Here is a 25,905-nt window from a genome sequence, read left to right on the forward strand (position 1 = left end):
GGGAGAGGCCCACTATGGTTCAAAACACACATCTGCCTCCAGCAAAATATCCATGTGGGAAACCTCCACGTCTATACTGGCATCAATCAGAATGTTGCTCAAAATAATGCTGTTGACCTTTCTAATCCTCTAGTTCAATGCACTCTTCTGATTGCAAGAAAATGCCTTGTGAGGAATGAAGAACTTTACGCTAACCACTGCAAGTGTCTTCACTTCTGGTTTGTTCTTTGGTAGCTTTTCCTTCACAAAGCCCCTAAAAAGATGTAATATCTTAAGGGGCATTGCTCAGCAATACCATAAAATTATCCACAAAATTGCAATGTCCGAGCTGGTAATGATGGCACAGGCTAATGCCAGAGCCAGCTGTACGGGTCGCCCTGAATGTGTTCAGTTAGTCACATGGCTATGGTAGAAACGTTATTCAAAGTTGGTCATCTAAAATTCCAACAGCCGCTACAAATCTACAGATGGCATTTCCAGCATTTCAATTTTTTTTTTCTGCCAAAACACACTCATAGTAAGGCAAGTTAGATACTTTGCAACGCATAGAGACAAAGTACTTCATGCATAAAGGTGCGTTCCAAAGCAATCCAGCACTCCAAATACCTAGTCAGGTAGCTGGAACATTGAGCTCACGTCTGAGGGCCCCTTCTAAACAGCAAATTCCATTAAAAATAGTTGGTTACAGAATACTCCAACACACAGTTTTCTGCAGCCCAGAGGATCCTATCAGACCTCCTGGAATAGCAGCTACTGTATTAGGTTCTTCACATGCCCCCTGTAAAAGAAGTGCTACCATAAAGATGAGCAAAACAGCAAGGCAGCAGTGACTCTTCTTCAGAGGAAAAGGATCAATTGGCCAAGATTCCTGTTGATGAACAACTTTAGGATCTCCACATATTAAGGACACCAGGGAAGGGAGACTGGGGGTCTCCCTTCATTCAAACTATCTGCAAGTGGGAGGCTATGTAGAGGAATTCAGATGCCTTTTATATTTCCTCTTCCTGGAAACATACTGTGAGGCATAATTCTACTGACAAGAAGAAAACTGTTATCCTGATATTAGCATCTCCTCTCTCTCTCTGGCAACTTTCTGGGCAACGGCCTCTCTGAGATGTAGATGACAGGAACAAGACCTCAAACTGAAGAGCATGTTGACGTGCAAAGTCCAAGTCAATGCGGAACCCCTGGGGAACTCTCTCAATCCTTGCAGTTGCATCTGGACAATCTCCAACCTCTTATAGATTGATTCCTACAATCTGGGCACTGAAAAGTATGGCACACTGGATGACATCACAGCTGAGAAGGTTGAAACTGACTCAATCAGACCAGGTCCCAACACAAAGACTGAAGTTGGCAATGAGAGTGGCTTAGCTGCTGATGACTTGGATCAATGCTGGTAATACAAAGAAACACCCTGAAAGTAAGAGAGGAGAGATCAGGGCTTACTTGTCAGCATCAACATAACAGCACTAAAAAAAAACAGGTCAAAATCAATGCGAGAGCACAAGTTTGTAGTAGATTCATTGGCTTCAAAACATCCACAGCAGAAACAGGGCTCTAAGAAGGAGCAGCTGAATATGAAAAGGGAAAGTAGCTTTCTTTTGCTGCCTTGGAAACACAGGAAGAGGAGTAGTAGAGGATGCTCATCTCAATTTGTGCTTTGCCAAGTGCCCTCATCATATTGGCTCAATCTACAGTGGGCATGTTGGAGCCTGTGAAGAGACATGGAGGAATAAATGGGAAAAGCAATAAAGAGGCGAGTCCCAAACATTTAGAAAGTTCCTACTCTGCAGAGAAACTAATTAGCTTCCTTCTAGGTGAAGGTTCCTGAATCAATTAAAGTGAAACTGGGAAACCACAGAAGAGGAAGTCTAATCAGAGCCAGTTTCAAGGGCAACACTGCTAAGAGGAGGAGGAGGAAAAAACTTTCAAATGTGGCAGTTTGGGCACAGAGGAGGGCTTGACAAAGTCTCTGCTTGCCCAATTTTCCAGTCTTTCTTGCTCTTTTAAGAGGAGGAAGCAGCAGAATCACTGGATAAATGACCCTTAAGAATAAGGTTTAACCATCCTTCCTGTAATGTTCCACAGACAAAATACTCACAAATTGCACAAGTAGCACCCTAATGTTCCAGACCCGCATAACTATGCATAAACAATGTGTGTCCTAAAAAGAATCTTGTGTCTACATTATAACATATTCTGAACCCGAGGCTTTTGTCCTTATCCATACTAGCTCTAACAAACACCAAACAGTCCCTCATATTCAACACAAACATACAAAAGTACAGTTTTGTACCTACCATAAATGTAGATGTTCGAGTGCTAATACAGCTGCAGTCATAACAGATGGGTTTTCCTGCCGTCAGGCGGGTCCTCGATCGGCCGAATTCCAAAGTCTAGGCCCGGCGTCGGCTGTCGTCGCTTCTTCCCTGACGTCAGTGCGACAGGGGTATAAAAGAACCAGCAGACGCCTTCTTCTTAAGTTTTTCTTGCCCTAGATGTCAGGTGCCCCCAGAAAGAAGGCAATACATATATTTATGTAATAATGCAATACAGTATAATCAAAAAACATTAGATGCAAGCAAATACACCATAAAAGAATACCCCAATCAGGTTGTATGAGGAAGTGTTAGCCATTAGGCCTGTTCCAGAGGGGAAGGAGGGAGGGAAATCTGGACTGCAGCTGTATTAGCACTCGAACATCTACATTTATGGTAAGTACAAAACTGTACTATGTTCATCGTGCATACAGCTGCAGTCATAACAGATGGGTAGAATACCAAAGCTAAAAAAGGGGTGGTAGGCACTAGGTGGAACTAGGAGGAGCCAGGATGCCCTGCAAAACTGCAGTGGCAAATCCTGCTCTAGATTTGGAGTATAAAGGCAGGTGATAGTGCTTGGAGAAAGTATGCACGGAACTCCAAGTGGCAGCTTCCAAAATATCTTTGGTAGGAACCCCCCTGAGGAAAGCTGCAGAGGTAGCTGTGGCCCTTGTGGAGTGAGACCTGATGCCTGCAGGTACACAGTTTTACCATGAAGAGAGTAACAAAAGCGTATGCAGTGGGCTATCCATTTTGAGATTGTCTGTTTGGAAATAGGCTTCCCTTGAGCCCCTGTAGCATAGGACACAAAGAGTTGCTCTGATTTTCTGAAAGGCTTTGTTCTGTCCAAATAATAACGTAGTTGTCTGTGAATGTCCAAGGAATGTAGTAGTCTCTCCCCTTTGTTTTGAGGATTGGGATAAAAGGTAGGCAAGTGGATAGCCTGATTCAAGGCTACCCTGGATGCTACCTTTGGCATAAAGGAAGGATTGGTTCATAAGGAAACTCTGTCCTGATGGAAAATGATGAAAGGCTGCACAGCCATGAGGGCTTGTAGTTCCGAAACCCTGCGAGCTGAGGTGATAGCCAGCCGGAAGGCTGTTTTCCAGGACAAATATTGCAGTTCTGTTGAGGCAGCTGGCTCAAAAGGAGGCAAAGTCAGTTTCTGTAGAACGAAATTGAGATCCAAGCAGGTACTGGTCGTTTCCTTGGGGGGTTTATATTCTTAGCCCCTCTGAGGAACTGCCTTAAGAGTGGGTGAGAGAATAAAGGAGGATCAGTGTTGTATTCTGCAGAAATGGCTGAGGCATGGATTTTGATGGAAGATAATGAAAGTCCACTGCTTAGCATCTCAGCTAGGTACTGTAATATTTGAGGTAAATTCAGTATTCCAGGGTTCTGGCCCTTTTTCTCATTCCAAGCACAAAACCGTTTCCATTTGGCGGAGTAAGCTTTTCTAGTAGAAGGTCTTCTGGCCTCCAAAATAACATCCTGTACCTCCTTGGAGAGTAGGGTCTGTTGTGATTTTAAGGAATCTTCCATGCGGCTAGATTGAGCATTTTTAGCTGACTGTGAAGGGTTTTGAAGTTGTGCTGAGTCAGTAGAAGAGGCATTAGAGGCAGGATCCATGGTGGGGAATGCGTTAGGCTCCTCAGGAGTGGGTACCAGTGTTGCCTTGGCCAGTCTGGAGCGATGAGAATCATCTTTGGTCTGTCTGCTTCTGGTTTTTAATAGAACTTTGGGCAGCAGAGGAAGAGGTGGAAAGGCATATATGGTCATTGTTGTCCAACTGAAAGAGAGTGCGTCCACTTTCCAGGCCTGTGGATGAAAGGTCCTTGAGCAGAATTTTGTCAATTGGTGATTTTTGTGGGAGGCAAAGAGAGCTATGTCTGGCTCTCCCCATGCTTGAATTATCTTTGAAAAAACTTGAGGATGCAACTTCCATTCGTGTGGATCTGTCATATTTCTGCTTAGGTTGTCTGCCAGCGTGTTTTCCTTGCCTGGCAGGAACTGTGCTTGAAGCTCGATTTCCAATTCCAGAGCCCTGTTCCAAAGAGACATGGCTAGCCTGCACAGGGGGTATGAGTGGGTTCCTCCCTGTTTGTTTATGTACCACATTACTGTGGTGTTGTCTGTCCTTATCAATAGCTGGCCTGGATAGAGCAGGTCTCTGAAAGCTATAATAGCATTTATTACTGCTAGCATTTCCTTTTGACTGGTGTGTAGGTGCTTTTCCTTTTGAGACCATCTGCCCTGAATGCACCGATCTGTCATGTGCGCCCCCCAGGCATAATCCGAGGCATCTGTTGTGATGGTTTGACTTGCTTGAGGCTTGCAGAATGGGAGACCTGTGTTTGTTTGGCATGCTTGAGCCCACCACAGAAATTCCTTTTGAAGACATAGAATTAGTGGTATTATTGTTTTCAAGCTGTGGCTGTGCTGAGACCATAGGTTTTTCAGGTACCATTGAAGTTTCCTCATATGCAGCTTTGCACATGGGATTAGTAGGATGCAAGATGCCATGAATCCCAGAGCCTGCAGGATTTTCCTTGCAGTCAGCCTGGTGAGAGTTGCCAGTTTTCTGAAGAATTGAGTTAGATGCCCTTGTTTCTCTGGCATGAGGTAGGCCATCTGGGTGTTTGTATCCAAGTTGGCACCCAGAAAAATTATTGTTTGAGAGGGAATTAGCCTTGATTTCTTTTTGTTGACTGTGTATCCCAGGGAATTCAACAACCTTATTACAAAAGCCAGATTTTTCAGAAGTATGTGCTTGCTGTCCGCTTGGATCAGGCAGTCGTCCAAATATGGGTATATTTGTATCCCTTGCAGTCTGCAGTAGGCAATTACTGATGCCAGGCATTTCGTGAACACTCTGGGTGCAGTAGATAAGCCAAAGGGCAATGCAGAGAATTGATAATGTGTTGAACTTGCAAGAAATCTGAGGTATCTTCTGCAAACTTGTCTGATTGGGACATGCAGGTATGCCTCCTTGAGGTCCAATGTTACCAGCCAAGACTCCTTGCCCAGCATGGGAAGAAGCTACTGTAATGTGAGCATCTTGAATTTTGGCACGAGTAAAAATATGTTTAGGATGGATAGGTCCAAAATAGGTCTCCAATCTTTGCCCTTCCTTGGTACCAGGAATAGTCTGGAATAAAAACCTTGACCCTGTTCTTGTGCAGGTACCTCTTGAATAGCTTTCATGTCCATGAGATCTGAAATTTGCTTTTGTGCCTCTGCCCTTTGATTGTGTGGCAGGTTTGGCATGCCTCTCATTTTTGGAAGGGTGTGAAAGTGGAATCTGTAGCCTCTGTCTATAATGTCCAGGATCCATTTGTCTTTTGTGACAATATGCCAATTTTTCGAAAATAATGCCAGTTTTCCACCTAAAGGTGCTGCCATTTGAGCCTTGCTTGGCATGCAAAGGGGAAAGTCATTGGTTCTGCTTTCTGAATGGCTGTGAACTGTCCTCACCACCTCTTTGGGTAGGTGCTTGCCATTGTCTGCCTCTAAACAATCCTTGAGATTGCCCTCTACCCCTCGGGTGCTTGTATCTACCTCTTTGGGGTCTGTCCGTGGCTGGAAAGGACCAATTTTTTGAAGGCCAATTTCTACTGAAACATGGAGGTTGTACCTGTAGGAAATCTTTCACTGTTTGCATTGATTTTGCCTTTTCCTCCATTTTCTTTAATACCTTCCTCAGCTTTAACACCAAACAATACATCTTTTTGCAGAGGTGCATCCAGTAATTTTGCTTTGACATGATCTGGTAAGGTTTGCTCTTTGAGCCAAGCATGTCTACATATGACTGATCCTGTAACAGCAGCTCTACATGAGGCCTCTAAAGCATCAAAACCACATTGCAAGGTATGTTTACCTACTTGTTCTGCACTATGTATCAAATCCTGCAACTCCTTTAAATCTGGTTGTTCAGGTTGTGACATTTTGCTTCTCAACTGTGATAACAGAAACTGTTGGTGCTTTAACATATGGAACTGGCAGTTTAACGCCCTCATGGATAAGGTGGCCGAGGTGTATACCTTTTCCCCCACCTTTCTAAAGCTCTGGAATCCCTCTCTGAAGGTAAAGGATTTTTAGCAGTGGAGGTCTTAATTCCCTTGGGGCCCTGTGAGACAGTTTCTGGGTCAGCCGCATGGCTTTTGTATAGGAATTGGTGTGAGTCAGGAACCCGGTAATACCTGTCAGGCTTGACTGGGGCCGGAGGTAAAGAGTCTGGGTTAAGGCAGGACTCCTAATACACATCATCAAGGATATCTAAGACAGGGGGTATAGCCAGTGGCCTGTGCTGAGGGAGCAAGAGAAAATCCCTAAGCCTTTTCTTGGAGTCTGAGTACTCTTGACCCTCCCAGTGGAAGTGTTCCCTCAAGGTATGCAAGGTTTCCCCAAAAGAGTAATCCTCAGGGGGGGGAGACAGAGGGAATGGACTCCTCTGCATCAGAATCTTCAAAAGGGGAGTATGAATGTTCCTGGTCATCAGAATGTTCTGAAATAATGGAAGCCTGGTCCGAGGAGGGGGATTCTTCCTCCACTCTGGGCCTTTTTTTCAAGGGGGGGGGGGGTGAGAACCCCTGATAAGGGAAATTAAGTCTTCAGCCATTTTGAGCATCTGCTTTTTAGGCATGGGGCCTTGAGAAGGGCCCTGTGGGGTTTGTTTTTTAGAATGCATGGCTGTCTTAGACTTAGTGAAAGCCTTGATGGAAAAAGAAGAGGAAGGCCTGAAGACACCTTGAGAGGAGGCAGACCTGTCTAAACTCTGAGTTTCACCGCCAAGAGTGGCTTCGGTATCTGTAGTCGGGGTGTGGGCCGAAGAGCCTGCGACCTCGGGTACAGAAGACACCGCCAATGAAGTGTCGTCGGTAGTCAGGGGCTGCGTAGGCGCCTCGCTGAGAACCGGACCACCTGTAATCGGCTTTGGCGTGGTGTCGGTAGAGGCCGCGGACCTCGTGTGTCGGTCCTTATCTTTGCGTCTTTTAGTCAAAACTGGAGTCGGAGTATCCGACGACATTATGTAGTTAAAATTTTTGCCAAAAAAGTGCTGGGCGAACTCCGCCCGACGCTTAATGGTGCGTTTGTTGAATGTAGCACAAAAACGGCAGGCCGAGACGTAGTGGTCTAGGCCTAAGCAAGGAATGCAGAGGAAATGAAAATCCTTATGCGGTATTTGCTTCCCACAAGAAATACAATTATTAACTTTGTCTGACATCGGTCTGAGGCAAGAAAAGTTTCCCCAACGGGGTACTTAGCTTTCAAGAAGACTTTGGTTGCAGATATTCGTAATCTCAGGAGCTGGCCGACCGGCACTTGCAAACTGCTTCTGCTTCGGGCACCGCACAGCAAGAAAGACTGAAGAAAATGCCGTTGGCTCATTCTTTTATACCCCTGTCGCGCTGACGTCAGGGAAGAAGCGACGACAACGGACGCCGGACCTAGACTTTGGAATTCAGCCGACCGAGGACCCGCCTAACGGCAGGAAAACCCATCTGTTATGACTGCAGCTGTATGCACGATGAACATCACCACAAAACTCTAGCAATTATCCAATTCTAGCCTAGTTAGTAGCACAGTCTGAACAAATGCAAATAAATTCAACACTGACTAGACAGAGTGACATCTAAACAATATGATGACCTTATCAGGAGACAACAGGAAACCTTAATGTAGCAAGACTGGATACAAAGTTAGTGATCCAGTACTATCAAAATATGGAAAAATCTGATTTCAGTATCCAACAGGACAGATGAACAATACTAGGGAAGTGATCATGGAGACCATAAGATGCCTAGCCATTTACATCTGTAAGTAGACACGTTGAAAAATTCTTGCCACCCTTTTCATGTACTTAGTTGGAGTAAATTTGTGTCTACCCATCCAATCATCAAAACTAGTCTTAAAGGTAACCAAAATAGTAGTTAGTTTGACCTGTACTAGAACCATATTCCATAACAGAGAACATGTTGAAGTAGTAATCTGTTTACTTTCTTCTGTAGACGTAGGTCCTTGATACGGGAGTTTGTAGTGTCACTGTTTTTCAGAAAAAAAAAAATATGAGGTCAAACATAAGTGGGTCTTTTACAGCTCAAAAAACAAGACACAGATCACATCGGAGCGGTCAGTATGCTAGTGAGTATAGGGAGTGTCACGCTAATCAAAATAGTGGAAAGATTTCCAACCATTAATTTTCTTCGGTAGAAATCTTTAGGACCTTTCCAGTTAAGGCAAGATACTTGCATTTGCATATACCAAAGGGGCACTGTATTCAGTGATGGGCAGGACAAGGGGAGAGTAGCGCAGTAGGATGACTTCTTTGGATGTTGAAGATATTCCACTGGAAATTATATGGGCCACTCCGAAGAACTTTGGACTATGGCGGAAACATGATGGGATGAGACAGATTTGTGCATTTAAGCACATCCTATGACCATATCTGTGTGAAGAGCAGTCCCATTTATAACATATGCAGTGGGGAGCAAACGCTACTCCATTGCACTTTTCTGTATTTAGCTTGAATCTTGGTTGCATGGTGATCCTCCTTGTCAAATCACTGCTGCACACTAAGTGCACATATGGCTGCAGAATATGGTTCTTAATTCAGTCAAACATTGTTACAAACTCAAATAAATATGGAGCCATTCTTTTTTGATCATTATCTAAAACTTGTTTTATTTATCCAAACAAATAAAATTAAATTCATACCACAGCAAATTCATCTCTGTCAAGGTGTCCATCTTTGTCAATATCACTGAGATCCCAAACCTAGAATAAAAAATAAAAAACAATTGTAAGTAGAATCCAAGCCTTAAGCCACAGAGATCAGAACACAACTTACAGTCAAAGCTCCAACCAAGGAAATTCATAGTAGTTTACAATGTAAAACACAAAATATCAAAATGCAAACACAAGATGTGTTCAACTGCAAAACAGATCTAGAAATGCAACACAATTCACACAAAACATCAACACTGCAGTTAAAAAGGGTGTATATGCCTCTTCTTCAATACTGTTTACCTTTGCTCTATGTTTTAAATTTTAGAATGAATCATTAAAATGCACTGCCTGCATACAATTCATTAACCCATCAGGAAACTAGCAAAAAATGGGCTAGTCACCTGTAAAGGACAGATACGCAAAGCACTCACTATTACAGATTTTCATGAGGGACTGCTGAAGTGGGTCCAACCAATGTATATTGGCAACCTGCAGAAATATGCGAATGTTGCATCAGATGGACCACACAATTTCTGGCTTATTATGCTAACCCTTACAAAAGTTAAGGGGTGTGTTCATTTCCCAAGCCCAAGTTCTCAGTTCCTTAATGAAGCTTGCACTGCTGAATTGCCTTTTAGTTGACACAGGAAACTGTTCATATGTAATGTCAAGAGAAGCAAGAGCTTGAGTCCTGTAACTACAACTGCTCTGCCTGCTTTACTATGGGCTTTTCACAGCACAATCTCAGTCCCTGCCACGATTAACATTGTAATGGTACTACCCACAGATGCATTATGTGGAGCTCAAAACCTTCTATACACCCATCTCATAGCACAGACAGAAATGAAGCACGATTTGAAGAAACATTCACAGGATAACTGAAGAAAGACACCATGCATTAAGCAAACAAGCACAAGGAAAGGGAAAAGAACTCCAGACCTAAAGCCACTAGGCCTAGTCTTTCTTTAAGAAATCAGTCATATGACAGACTAAACCTACTGGGATCCACTATAAGTTTATTATAAACCTGCTCAATGCAACCCGGCCCAAAAGGAAAAGGTAGCACTGCAACCTGCATCCCAAGCATGGGGTGTTTTGGATTACACCACCTAATTAAATACACAAACTCCACAGTAACAAACATTGGAAAAAAGAAAAACACCTTGTTATACATGGGACATAAGTTTAAATACTAACAATCTCACCTCAGTGATTAGCATGTCATGCAGCATATAGCAGTTCCACAGAATTCAGTTTTCATTATAGACCTCATGAAGTTTAAACCACAAATATGGCTGTCACTATGTTGTGATTATGTTTGTGGCTTTTCCATAAATAATGTGGAGTCAGAAAAAAGTAGATGACTGTAGTGGAGCTTGCTTCTTTGGGTGCTACCCACTCTACAAATATTCCAGAAATACACCCTTGCAAAGGAACACTACCTCAGACTGCCTGCTCAAACAACGTGTGGTTTCCCCTCATAAAAAACTAGCATCTTGCTTCCTTGGGTGCTCCCCATGCTGCAAATAATATTCCAGGAATACCCCCTTGCAAATGAAGACTACCTCAGACTGCTTGTTCAAAGTGTAGTTTCCTCTCATAAACAACTAGCATGTATGTAACTTATCTTACATTTGAAAGACTGTCTAATGTTAATGACAATCTATCTTCAGCGAGCGCAGCCTACTGCAGCCCATTACCTCCCCTCCAGTTTCTTTTTACTATATGCTCCCCTGAACACTTCTACTATAACTAGGGAATAACCAAGAGAGATAAATCAATAATAAAACAACCAACTATTAAATCTGTTTCCCAACCCCATTTCACCACTAGGTGGCAGCATACACCCACTACAGTGAAACGCACGTTTGCAAATGCTTGCCTCGTCTCCACTGCTATGCTTTATTTTTTATATAAAACACTTTGTTTGAATCCCATTGCAGTCTCAGGCTTTTCCCTCCGAACTGCTTCAATTACGTACCCTCTGACTATAGCACTGTTCCCAACTACAAAGTCCCAGTAACTGATTGTTTTTTCTTCTCTGGACTACTCATTCACCCTTGGATCATCCCACTCCGTTCGCCCTACAGATCACTCCGCTCCCCTACCCTGCTCCCATTTCCCACCCACCCCCAATACCTGTACATTTATACCTGACCAAACACCTCCCTCCAATTATATCCCATCCAACCATATTCTATCCTCCAAACCCCACCCATTCCCAGTCATGTCAACCCCACATGCGCCAATAACTATAACTACTCTCTCCTCACAAACTTTAATCCAAACTAGCCTACTTATCTCTCTCTCCCATCTCACCTTCCTTACACTCTTCCCTAACACACACACTTCACAACACCTAAGCTACCACCCCCTACCTCCCAATTACATCCCCTACTTATAGCCAAATCTTCCCTGAACTCTATTCCTCCAACGCAACACATTTTTTAAAACCCAAAATACTCCCATCGCCCCCTCCCCTACACTTCTCAAATTATTAACTCTAAAAAATACCATCTCCCTTCTCAACCCTTTCTCCATATCTCCCATACTCCAACTCAATCAACTCTTCCTCTATATCTCCCTCTCTCTCAGGTGACATCCACCATAACCCTGGACCCAACTCCACCAGAAATCTCAGTAACCATTCTAACAAACCCCTAAAACACAAAGCCATCCTCCTCACCACAATCAATGTACAAATCCTCAAAAATTTAATTTCCAACCTCCATGCTTGGCTTGCTCACAACCAACCTGACATAACCGCCATCTCATAGACCTTGCTTAAACCTTCCATCAAAAACAGTGAAATCCTCCCTCTAGGCTACCAGATCCTTCGCAATGACAGAACCCAGAAAAAAGGAGGTGGAGTAGCTATTATCTACCCCTCCACCCATACACTAACTCCATACACAAACCCCATCCCTACATTTTCCAATGCCAAAATAATAATAGACTATTTAAAACAATCTCAAATCTTTATGCATCAGCTCCATCTATATCCCTCCAGGCAAAAATACCAAAACACTAGAAGACATACTATCCTGGTTTAGCTCCAACATCAAAATCAAAACCTATATCCTTGGTGATGTGAACATTAACTAGGCCTCTCAACTCTGACACCCCATCCCATTCAATCAATCTATACAACTTCACCCCAACTTATAAACCTTCCAACCAGGCCAAACAAAGATGGAACCTCTGGTACCATCATAGATTGGATATTGACTACCCATATTCCCAACCTTGCCTCAAATGCCGGTATACTACCCGATCCTCTCAGCGACCACCTACCTGCCTTCGTTGACCGTATATGCCCCCCCCCAACAAAAACATCACCAATATAGCCAAACCCACAACCTATCCTCCTTCAACCCTGAAATATTCTCAGAATGCCTAAAACACACTGACTGGTCACCCCTAATAACCCTCCCGCTAGACAGTGGAATATCCAAAACATTCCTTACAATTTTAAATCAACTAGCTCCCCTTAGATCCAAACAAATCAAAGCCAATCCCTGCCCCTGGCTATCCTATGAAACTAAACATATCATGCATCAACGAGACAAAATGGAAATAATTCCAAAAACAAACCACCAACTCCTGCCTAGAATTTAAACAACTGCAAAACTTAGCCAAAAAATTAAAACTAAAGATTGCAAAACCTACTACAGCAAACTCCAATCCATGCACACATCCAATCCAAAAAAATTTATGGAACTCCATTTCCTCCATTCTTTACCCTGGCAATAAAAGCAACCCATGCCCAGACCCTAGTCTTACCAGCCTAGAAACTGCCACTAAATTCAACTCATTCTTTAAAGATTGCATAGCAAAACTATCCTTACTCCTTCCCTGACCCCCCCATCCAACCTCCTCCTACTTCCCCCTTCAGCATAAAACCCACCCCCACAAACACAATAAAAAGGCTTCTCCTCAAGCTAAAACCCTGTCATAATACACCAGACAATCTACCACCCACCTTCCTCAAACAATTTGCAGAAACCATAGCCTATCCCATATCTATTCTCATAAATAGATCAATACAGGAATCATACATCCCAACCATCTGGTGCCATGCATACATCATACCACTACACAAAGGCAGTAAAAACGTAGACAGAACCAGTTTTAGACCCATAGCCATACTTCCCCTCTCTCAAAAATACTAGAAAAAACTATCCATGCACAAATCATGCAATATCTAACCTTGAACAAACTCCTCTCCCATACCCAACAAGGTTTTCGCCCTGGCCACAGTACCATTCCTTTCTAGAGACCATCAACCTAGCAGGCAACAAGGGCAAATACGTATCATCACTATTTTTAGACCTCTCAAAGGCATTCAACACCATCTCCCACTCCTCACTCCTATCCCAGCTCTCATCCTTATATCTCTCTCCCTCCACCCTAGCCTGCTTTACCAGCTACCTATCCAACCAACAAGCTGTCCAATGGAAACAATCTACCTCTCCTTTTCTACCTACACATACCAGCATTCAAGGTTCAGTACTATGTCCTCTACTCTAACATATTTATCAACAACTTTCACCTCTATATCCCTGAAGCCTCTGTTATCCAGTATGCAGATGACTCCACCATCATCTGCTCCCCCTCCTCCCCCCTCTGAACTACTACTAAAAACCCAATTTGCCTTTTCCAAAACAGAATCCTGGATGAAATCCAATCACCTTGCCCTAAACGCTAGCAAAAATAAATAAATAAATAAATAAATAATGATTTTTGCCCCCCTAGAAACTCCACTTTTGACAGAAACCTATTCTACATTACAAGCCAAAATAAAACCCCACTGGAAATAGTTCCCACTACCAAACTGCTAGGCATCATCATTGATGAAAACCTAAAGTCTGATACACATATACTCAGCTATTAAGAAAACCCATAAAAAAACTGGCCTCTTCTACAGACACAACCGTTATCTCAGCCTCTCCGTCAGCCAAACACTTGCAACTACCGTCCTCCTCCCATCTCTCATGTATGGCGCTCCCCTACTTACCAACCTCCAACTAGGCCTACGTTCCAAACTTGAATCCTGCTACCACAAAATTAGCAAATTTGCAACAAACACCAAAAATTCATCTCATCACTGCCAGTCTTCTACACACCCGCAAATGGCTAGAACTCCCCAACTACCTCACATACCTGCAACTTACCACTACCCACAAGCTCATCTTCAAACCAGCAGGCTGTCTGACCCTGGCCACAGCCCTAATACCCTACACACCCTCCTGCTCCCTAAGATCCAAGAACCAAAATCTCCTGCGAGAGCACAAACCTGCTCATCTCCCTGGTCAACTACTACTAGTCTGCACCATAGCTAAACTATGAAGCTCTCTACCCTCTCCACTACGCAACATGTCTAACCACAACTTCAAGACCCACCAGCTCTCACACCTGTCCTCCAAATAGAAATGCCATTCTCATGCTCCTACCCCCAACTCATAAGATCCTATACCCTCTCTGTGAATGTTCTAATTTTTTTTTTCTTTTTTTCGCAGAATACTCAAAAGACACATTACTACCTAATGTGTATTTTCTTTGCCAGACTTGTTTTAAATTTGTATATATTGATTGCCTATCCACTAGGCAATCTCCCTTTCTTTTGCAATGACTGTTACACATGAAAGCTTACTATAATTTTTTTTATACTAAATACTTCTGTAAATATGTAACTTCTCATTATTCTTCATTTTCTTTTGCAATGAATGTTAACACATGAAAGCCTACAGCTTACTATAATTTTAATTTAATGTTTCTGAGTCTAAATTTTGTCTATTATGTAACTTCTCTTTCACTATTAATGTAACTTCTTGTGGAGCACTTCTCCCAGGGCCTCCACTGAAAATGGGTCGCTATGACCCAATGAACTCTCCCGGTCAACAAATGCAAATAAACTGTTGACCCTGTGTTATTTATAAAGTCTACAGGCATGCAGTGACAGAGTAGTAAAATATTTTCCAGGACCAAAACTATGCATTTGTTGAAGTGAATATTTACTTCCAGAGTTACCGTATTAGGAGCTACAAATATAAAATTAGTAGTGGAAGATGTCTTTGCAACTCCATGGGATATTTGTGCTTCAAGAAAAAAAAAATTGAAGCTGTGGATTTAAAAAGTACACTTGAGCAGGAAATTTACCATATTAGCACATCCTTGAATGGATCACAGTTGCAGTATTCATTACTTCTGGAACTTTGCAGCTAGGCATCCTATCCATCCAGGCAGTCTTCAGGAGCTCAGGTGCATTTTTCCTACACAGTGAACATCCATCAGCATGGCAGGGAATAACAGTATAAGAGAAACTTTTGTCTGCACCATCTTAAGAGCTCCTTGACTAATTCGAAGCTTTATATCCCTAACATAAGGTGAATGTAGAAGCGAGAGGTTGCTGTTAAATCCTAAATAATGGGATCAAGAATGAGGAGAGGCACGTCCTTTAGATCAATCCCTACCCAAGTTCATAAATTTATCCTAATCCAAGCAGGCAATGGGGGAAGGAGAGGATATAGGCAAAAAGAAAGTAAAGGGTATCCACACTATTCCAAGAGAGTAGGATTACATTCCATAGTGGGAATGGTGGGAGGGAATAGGTACTGCAAAAGTGATCTGTTTGAACAGATATGATACGTTATTTACACAATTGTACCATGTTCTCAAATAGATCACTAGTGGGCATTCATTACTTCTGGGGTAACTTCCAACACTTAGAGGGACTAGGTGGAAATATCTCATTTGACATTGCAAGTAATGCCTTGGACATCCTTGGCAAATCCTGCTCCAGACCTGGACATGGAGACCAACTTGTAATCTTTGGTGAAGGTGTGGACAAAGGACCAGGAGGTTGCTTCTAGAATGAATCTGGCATCCACCCCTTGCATAAAAGTCACTGTGGTAGCTGCTGACCTGATAAGAGTGAAGTTTCACTGGAAGATTCAGACTGCAGCCCTTGCTTCAATAGCACAAGCAAAGGCAATGGCAGAGCCACCTGGCAAAGGTTTGTGTCATCACTGGCTGCCCTTTCTTTTTTCAGCAACAGAAACATTTACTATATTTTCCTGAAGTCCTTAGTCCCACCAAGGTAAAAAGTGAGCTGACTGTGTAGACTCGGTGTATGCAGAATCCTTCTTCCCTGCATTGGGGATGAGGAAATGATAGAGGCTTGATGGTCTAGTTTGGGTAAATTCAGAGACCACTTTAGACAGGAAGGAGGGGAGGTAGGACTGAAGCTTACCATGCACCTATGGAAAACTAGAAAGGATGGGGTAAACTTCAGTGTCTGCAGTGTTAATATCCTCCTGGCTGAGGTAATGGCTACTAGAAGAGCTGTATTCCAGGATAGGAATTTCAGGGTGGGTGCTAGCTGCAGTCTCAAAAGACAGTCTGTGTAAGCTTTTTCAGACAGATAGTTATACTTCCGGGGATAACACACTCTTCCCTGGTGGACAAATGTGTACAAACCCCTTGAGAAACTGTTTTAACTTGTGGAAGACCACATAAGGGTGGAGATGTGATCAGAGTTTTTAAAGAATCCAAAAAAACTACCACAAGGAGGTTGTAGGTCTCCAAGTGGAAATGGTGATACTGCACTGAAAGAGTAGGATCCATGGGCAGACATGCTGAAATGGTTGATAAATGAATCTTGACAATGGAATAAAAGACCACAGGATAACTCACACAAACAATGCAGAACCAGAGAACAACTAGCCCTGAACAGGTGCTGATTATTTTGTTGGCATCAACTAGAAAATATTTTTATTTGTTAACACAGGATTTTCTACCAGCAGGTTTTATTACCTCCATTAGTAACATTAAGACCCTATTATCCATACAGTCAACTGAAAATGAAATTGACTGACACTGGGTTGTATCTGAATTGACTAATATTGGGCTGTATCAAACACCCTTGTTCTGTGAGTAGCTACAGTAAGTGAGGAAGCTTGTATTAATTGGCCTTGGCCATTTCCAAAAGAAGGGAGAACCACAGTTGCATGGGTCAGAATTGAAACATTGATTTTGGAGGACTTTTCCTGAATTTTCATTAGTACCCTGGATTAGTGGAAAGAGTGGAAAAGCATACAGGAACATTCCTGTCCAAGGAAAAGAAAAGGCATCTGTCTTCCAGGTCTTCTTGCATTGAGCCCTGGAACAGAATCTTGCCAGTTGATTGTCTAGAGAAAAGGTAAAGAGGTCTAACTGAGGAACTCCCTACAAACAGAACAAATCTTGGAAGACCCTCTGATCTACTTTCCATTTGTGAGGGTCTGCCCTGGTCCTATCAGCTTGTCTGCCACACAATTTTGCTTTGACAGATTGTAGAATGCCTGAGTGACATTCTGCTGTGAAACTACATCCCAAGCTAATATGGTTAGTCTACAAAATGTAGAATGCCTGTAGAGTGACATTCTGCTGTGAAACTATATCCCAAGCTAACATGGTTAGTCTGCAAAGGGGGTATTACCTAGTTTTCCCTTGATGGTTGATGCATCATGACTGTGGTATTGTCTGCAACCATTTGAAGAGGTCACGGGGACCAAAGATGGTTCAGAGAGTTGATCAGGGTAATCGTCGCCTTGATATTTATATGCTTGTGTTTTTCCTTGGTTTCAAAGGACTGCACTTTTACTCTTCCTGAAACTGCTCCCCAAGAAAAGTCGCCCAAAGAGTCTGTGATGATTGACTGCTTTGCAGCAGGGAGGGAGAATGGGAGACCTGGATTTAAGGATATATGTTGTCAAATGTCAAAACACTTCTCTTCTGAAACCTCCCAGCACTGAGATATGAAAAGACAACAGGTGTTTATGCTGGGACCAGGGATTTCAGATACCACTGCATCGCTCTCATGTAGAATCTTGCCAGAAGTATCATGTGAATCATAGATGCCATGAGACTCTAACTCCTGGGGTTCTCTCTTGCAATGACTTAGATCAGAATGGAAAACCTTAGAAATAGAGCTAGATAAAGATCTCATGGACTGAAGGACTCCTTCTTCCCAATATACTCAATGTGCTACTTTGTGGGTGGGGAAAAATGAGGACTACAGATCATACATCTCCTGCAACCCACTGCTGCCTGGCCCACTACTGCTGCTCCTCCTGCAACACACTGTGGTCTGGCCAACTCACTACTGCTGCTCCTCCTGCAACTTACTGTGGTCTGACTCACTACTGTGCTCCTCCTGCAACTCACTGTGGTCTGACTCACTACTGTGCTCCTCCTGCAACTCACTGTGGTCTGACTCACTACTGTGCTCCTCCTGCAACTCACTGTGGTCTGACTCGCTACTGATGCTTTTGCTGATATTCTCTGCTGTCTGGCCAGATCACTACTCTGCTCCTCCTGCAACTCACTGTTGTCTGGCCAATTCATTGCCATTGCTCTTCCTGCAAGTCACTGTGGTCTAGCAGACTCTACTGCTGCTTCTCCAGCAAGTCACTTTGGTCTGGCAGACTCTACTGCTGCTTCTCCTGCAAGTCACTTTGGTCTGGCAGACTCTACTGCTGCTTCTCCTGCAAGTCACTTTGGTCTGGCAGACTCTACTGCTGCTTCTCCTGCAAGTCACTTTGGTCTGGCAGACTCTACTGCTGCTTCTCCCAGAACACACTGCTGTCTGAACACACTGCTGCTGCTTCTCCTGGAGCTCACGGTTGTCTAGTCTGCTTCTGCCACAACTCCTGCAACTGACTGTAGTCTGACTCACCACTACTGCAACTCGTGTAACTGATTGTTGTCTGACTCACCACTGCTGCTTGTCCTGCAACTGACTGTTGTCTTGACTCACCACTGCTGCTTCTCCTACAACTCACTGTTAAGGCGGTGGTAGGAGACTTCCACACAGAGAGTGGGTGACACTGCAGCAGCCAGATATAGAGTGGCTTTGCTTTGTGTAAAAAGTGTGGGTCCTATGGTCATCCACTGCTGTACTATACAGTACTTGATGCAAGTTCCAAAATTACATATCCTTAACCTGAAGTGGCAATTGTATAATTTTACAATTATGCAGGTAACTAAAAATCAGGGAGAGAGAGAGAAATGGAATGAGAGATACTAATTTCCAATGTGCAAGAAAAACTTGCAGGTTTCTAAAAACACAGTAAATGTAGCAGTACATTCACTCTTACCAGTAAAATTATTCTCTCCTAAAACATGACACTAAAGGTACGCTGTTCAAATGCTATTATTCTGGCATAGTGCTGTTTTTTTTTTCTTCTTCTAATCACAGAGAATGTTAAGCAAATATGCTATACTTACTTTGAATCATGCTTCGATTAACATCCGTCTACATAACAACCAATCGCATTTATGTCCGCTTAGTATAGTATGGACATAAATGAGGTCAGACATTGTGCAGAAGGACGTTAAGCAGAGCTCATGTCTACTGACCTTCCACATAAAGTCAGACATGGTTAAAAGGGAAACTCTACCTTAGAACTCAAAATGCATTTTTTCATTGTGTCTGTTTTCCCAGCTATTTTAACACATCAAATTCACAAGTGCTTCTTTTACAATTTTAATGGGTTTTCCACAAAATGGCGGCTGATGGGGCCTGCCTATGTAATATGATCTGTTTTTCTACCTTTCATTCCTTCTACGCAGAACACATTTCAAGTCCTCTTCCTGACAGACATAAGGAAGTGGTGCTGCTTTCCTGTGCCATTAAGACAGAATGGCAGGATTCTGAAGCACTGTCATCTAACACACCTTCTGCAAGTGTGTTTCTATGCTTCCTTGAGTAAGCCTCATTTATGTGCCTGCCAGAGCATGTTCTATGCTATAAATACCTGCTAGCTACTTCTAGCAAAAGTAGGTAAACAGCAGGCTTTTGTAAAGGGATTCTTTTGCAGATCTAAAGGAAATGACAGACCTTTCCCCACACACTCATCCTGAGACGGGAAAACTCTCACTGCAGTAAATGATCCTTGCTGTGTCATGTACAGATGACAACTACTACTGAAAGGACTCCAAAGTAAGTCTGTTACTTCCCAATGCCTTCAATGGGAAGTTTTTTCTCATGAATTATGCAGAATTAAAAAGTACTTTACTAGCTCTCTATTTCTGTCATGTTCACCACCCCTTTTTTTCTATTTTGTATTTATTCATATTTTGTTAAACAGGAAAATGAACTAGTCCCAGGATCCTTTTCATTCATGACCAGGGCTACACTGGCTAACACACTGGGATCCGAATGGAGAGATAAGTCAGCAAGTAAAGGAGTGTATTACTATTGAAATCATCCTCAAGTCTTGGTGACTAAATTCACAAGGTGGACTCTGTTTTTCACAAGATGTCATCAAGATGACACTGATAATACAGACTGTACTTATATAGCATATATCATGGAGAGAAGTAAGTTAAACATTAAAAAAGAGAACTGGGTGTACAATACACAGGATAAAGAAGTACCCAATCCTGGTAGGAGCACTGGTGCCAGGAATGGAAAAGATGACAGTGTAGAATCTTCAAAATACAGAAACATTCCTACAAAGGGGCCAGGCCTAGGGGAAGATGGCCCCCTCTTGTAGAAGGAAGTACTAGTCCACAAAAATCACAAAAACTGATAGACCGAAGAAGAGTCAGAGAGGATAAAGTGGACTATTGAGGATAAGAAAGAATTATGTATTGTTACTATGATGCAAAAAGCCCCAAATTTCCAGACACAAGATACACAAAGCAATTAAGTGAGAAATTAGAGGAAAGAAAAACACTTTCACAGGAAAAACTGTCAAGCTTCAAATGAAAATTTGTGTTTATTAATACGACAGATTTGTGTATATAGATCAAGAAACTTTGATCTGTTTGGAAAAAGAAGCATCTGAGGAAGTGTGAAAATATAAACAAAACCTAGATATATTTGAAAGGTATAAAAAAGAAATATGGACATGGGAAAAAAAGAGAGATTTGATACGGTGCAATATTTATGCAAAGGAGAAAACCAAATTAATCAATCTAAAGAAGGCATACCCAAAGATATTTGAAAAGAAACACAGACAAAGACATCCGGATATGGAAAATTTCACAATAAAAAAAAAATATCACAAAGAGGGAACGCAGAAAATAAGATTAGTGAAGTAGAAGTTAAAAAAATGGAAGCTGAAGTTATGGAGTGCCTGTGAAGTGAAGCATTTGGTGTAAAGGTCTAACACAGGTTAGATCACAGCATGATGGTTCAAGTCCCCAAAGTAAGGAGAAGCAGGAAGACCGGTAGACATGTGAAGAAGAAATATGGACGCGAGAAAGAGAGAGATTTTATATGGTGTAATATTTATGCAAAGGAGAAAGCAAAACTAACCAATACAAAAAGATCAGAACCAAAGACATTTGAAGAGAAATACAGGCAAAGGAATCTGGACATGGAAAACTTTACAACACAAAAAAAATAAGAGGATAAAGAGGAAAAGCAGAAAAGGAGATTAGTAATGGAGAAGTTAAAGAAATAGAAACTGAGGTTATGGAGTACCTGCAAAGAGAAGGATTCAGTGTAGAAAATCTAATTCAGAAAGCACCACAACAGGATAGAGCAATGGATATCCAAATTAAGGGGAAACAATTGGAACAGGAAGCAATTGGTCAGGTGCCATATGAAGATATTATGGAGCCTTCCACAGGAAACAAGTATAAATGTTCGCTTGAAGCTAGACAGCAAGGGAAGGAACAGGAAACTCTGAAGAAGTCAATGTTGAGGAGTGATAGGCCAATGAGTTCCCATATGACACAGCAATGGATGGCACAGGATGAAATTGAAGCGAATGTGCCAAAGGAAGATGCTACAGAACTTTCTATAGAATGCCCACAGGAAATGGAAAACAAGGGATGTGCACTCAGTTTGGAAGAAAACGAGCTAAGAGATGCTTGATTTAATATACATAGATATATTCAGATCAATGAAAAAAATAGACTTGCAGGTGGTCAATAAAACCAAAAAAAGTCAGAAGTCTGATAAAACAAATGAATACCGTAATTAGGACTGTCCACAGAGATCCATGTGATATAACAGAAGTAAACAGGATATATTACTGTGCAGCTAAATTAATAACTGATACAGTTTTACCACAAGAGCACAGGGCAGTGAGGGACAGAAAGAAGAGAAATCTAATACCATCATGGAAGTATCAAACAAAGAAAACTATAAAGCAATTAAGACAAGAAGTGTCACTGTTAGAAGACTATAGAAGAGGGAATAGATCAACAAAAATACTAAAAGATAATAGAACAAAAATACTAAAAGATAAATGTGATAAAAGCAATGGGCAGTATTAGAGCAGACCAGGATTTATCACGCACTATCACAAATAAACTAAAAATTTCAGCACAGGCGGAAAAACTTAGAAGATACGCAGATAAATATAAAGGAAAAGTACAAAATAAGCAATTTATTGATGACCCAAAAAGGTTTTACAGAGAACCGGGAAACAAGGTAAAAGGAATTCAAAGACTGCCAAAAATAGAAGAAATAGATACATTTTGGAGAAGTATCTATGAAGATCCTGTGGAACATAACTGTTGTTGTTGTGTCTTTCGGCTTTTCCCTGTTAGGGGTCGCCACAGCGGAACTCCGGTCCGCTAATGACTGGCAGTAGATTTTTTACGTGCCCAGTTGCCGGCCCTGACGCACAACCTTCAATGAAGGTACACCCATTCATGCATGTCTCCACACAGAAGACGCTCTAGCTGAGAATCGAACAGGACGTCTTACTTTGAGGCGACAACGCTACCGCAGCACCATCACCGCAGTACTATCCTGTGGAACATAACAAAGATGCTAAATCGATAGAAGTAAAAGAAAGAATAAGTTTAAAGGTACAGGATATAAAACGGGATGAGATAATAGCCAGAGAGACAAAGTTAAGAAAAGTTAAAAGTATTAACATCTTTGCACGAAGATCTAGCCATGAGTAAGAAAAAGAAGTTATGTCATACCATAACATACCATCTGTATTGAGTAAAAAACAACCAACCACCAGCACGAAAAAAAAAAACTTGTTGTGTATACCTCAGGTATCACTGAAAAAAAATATCAGCAATCGTTGTATAATCCAAAAAAATATTTTATTGAAATGAAAAAAAAAAAAGCGCTTTCGTGGGTGGTCCACGCTTAGAACATACCATCTGTATTGTTGATCCTCGTTCAGTCATTACGTGTGGGTAGCTGTTCCGACCTCGGAACCGAGCCGGCCATCTTCCAAGTTTGCGTCAGCTACAAACTCTCGAGCTAAAACTCTTACCCAGAATTCCCCTCTCCCTGTTACCTCAGATTGAGTTTGCAAGTCAAAAGAAGGTAGAGGCTACCTCTGGTCGAATGACCTAAAAGAACCGGATGGTAAGATCCACTAAAAGCCACAGGAGGGGGAAGGAGGGAGTGTCGTAATGACTGAACAATGATCAACAATACAGATGGAACGTTATGGTAAGACATAACTTCTTTATCTGATATTGTTAATCCTCTTGCATTCCTTACGTGTGGGACAGCTACCTCTATTCCTAGGAGGCTCTCATGGAAGGACATTCCTGAGCACCACAGAACCAAAAGATGCTCTTCCCCTAGAGGTCAAATCCAATTTGTAATGATTGATGAAAGTATGAGGCGCAGCCCAAGATGCAGCTGTATAGATGTCATGTAAAGAAGCTCTGGCATGGAAGGCAGCAGACATTGCCACCAACGTTGTCGAATGAGCCTTTATGGTAGTCGGCAATGGAATATTATGTTGTGTATAAATGAAGGTCACACAATCTTTCAACCATCTAGCCAATGTGACCTTAACAACAGCACATCCTAATCTAGGTCCAGAATAGGCCAAAAATAACTGGTCTGACTTATGAGGCCTTAGTCCTGTTCAAGTAGAAGTGAATGTGCCTGTGAATATCTAGGGTATGTAGGTAATACTCTCCTTTGTTTGAATAGTTGGGAAAAGAAAACTGGCAATTCAATGGTTTGGTTAATGGACATTTCAGGGATCACTTTTGGCAGAAAGGAAGGATTAGTTCTCAATGACACTATCTCTATGAAAACTCAAGTATGGACTCTTGAGGCAAAAGGCTTGTAGCTCAGAGATACGTCTGGCAGAAGTAATGGCGACCAAAAACAAGGTTTTCCATGACAAGTACTTGAAGTCGCAAAAAAAAAGCTGGTTCGAAAGGTGGCATTGTCAGAGTTTGTAGAACTAATGACAGGTCCCATGGTTGAATAGGTTCTCTAAAAGGGGGGCTTCAGAAGATTCACACCTTTTATGAAGGTCTTGCATAATTTGTGTGACATAAGAGAGGAGTCTTGGACACCCTCATGGAAATTAGATATTGCAGCCAAATGAACTCTAATGGTAGAGGCCGACAGACCCGATTGAAATAGATCAGCTAGATACTCTAGTACTATCGACACTGGTGCTGAAAAGGGATCTACTTGCTTTTCTTTCAGCCAAAGGGTAAATCTTTTCCACTTGCTTAGATAAGTAATTCTAGTGGAAGACTTATGAGATGCAATAAGAATGTCCCGCACTGGCAAAGAAAGATCATTCTGCCTGGCAATCAAGGGAATTGGAGGAGCCACAGTGAGAGCTTCAGGCTGTCCAAGTTGGGATGAATCAGATTCTGCGGATAGGAGATCAACCCCGGGGATGGGTGGAGAATCCATGGTTGATCTAGCAGGTGAGGCCAAAGGAAGAACCACCAAATCTGACGAGGCCAATATGGTGCTATGAGGATCACCTTGCTCTTTAACCGGCAGGTTTTCTTCAGAAACTGAGGAATGAGGGGGAAGAGGTGGAAATGCATAAAGAAGACCCGAGGGCCAATCGTGGACTAGAGCGTCCCTGGGTGACTGTCCCGAGGGGGAATCAGGGTGAAGTAGTTGCTGCATTTGTAGTTGGTCGGGGATGCAAAGAGGTCGCAGCAAGGAAGGCCTCAGCGGTGTAAGATCTCCGCCACTATCAAGGGATTCAGGGACCACTCATGAGGTTGTAGAATGCACCTACTGAGTCTTGTCTGCTATCATGTTGGAACTCACGGGAATGTGCGTTGCTAGAAGAACGATTGGTAGCCATCGCCCATTGCCATATCCTCATGGCCTCTCAACAAAGAGGGTAAGATTTGGTTCCACCCTGTTTGTTGATGTGCCAGACCACCGCCATGTTGTCTGAATGTATCACAATAGTCCCAGACGGCAGCAGGGGACGGAATGATTGCAATGCCAGAAGAACCGCCCTCAGCTCTAGAACATTTATATGCAGTTGGGCCTCCAATTCGGACCAAGTACTTTGGACTGTCTATCCCTGACATAGTCCCCATCACCCGTGGTCACTGTAGCCTTGGGCTGCTGGGAGGAGAAGGGGCAAGACCATTGTGATGAGTTGTGGGTCATCCACCAATTTAAATCCTGTTTGCACCTGTGAGTTACTCGAATCTTGGCTGAAAGAGGATACTGAAAAGGATACCATTGGGTGAGCAGTAGCCATTGTAGAAGCCTCATGTGAAACCTGGCCAGGAGGACAATGGTGATAGAGGCTGCTATGGAACCGAACATCTGTAGGACAGAGTGAGCTGTGGATTTCTCCCTGGAAAGGATCGGGATCAGTTGTTGATTTGTCCTTAGAATTCTGTGCTCTGGAATAGATGCTCTGCAATTCTTTGTATCCAAGATGACCCCTATGAATTCTGTGGACTGAGATGAGGTGAGATTGGATTTTTTCCAGTTTATGGTTATGCATAGCCTTTCTGCAGTGAGGAGAGAGTATGCCAGGGCTTCTTCCAATAGATATCTAGTGGGGGTGGAAATGAGCCAGTCGTCTAGGTATGGAAACACCTGGAATCCTTGTAGTTGCAAGTGAGCTGTGACGACTGCCATGCA

At 42.5% G+C, this 25,905-nt stretch overlaps 1 protein-coding gene across 1 annotated transcript in view; it reads right to left on the bottom strand.

Annotated features, from left to right (window-relative positions):
- The window catches only part of EPS15L1 (epidermal growth factor receptor pathway substrate 15 like 1), a 3,892,050-nt gene that overhangs the window by 2,647,326 nt on the left and 1,218,819 nt on the right, over nucleotides 1-25,905 (bottom strand). Inside the window, exon 11 of the mRNA XM_044090736.1 lies at nucleotides 9,039-9,098. Coding sequence (XP_043946671.1) covers nucleotides 9,039-9,098 — 60 coding nt within the window. The remainder of the gene's footprint in view (nucleotides 1-9,038; nucleotides 9,099-25,905) is intronic.

Source organism: Protopterus annectens, chromosome 13.part0 (genome assembly GCF_019279795.1).
Source record: "Protopterus annectens isolate FY-2018-M chromosome 13.part0, PAN1.0, whole genome shotgun sequence".
Taxonomy (NCBI): Eukaryota; Metazoa; Chordata; order Ceratodontiformes; family Protopteridae; genus Protopterus; species Protopterus annectens.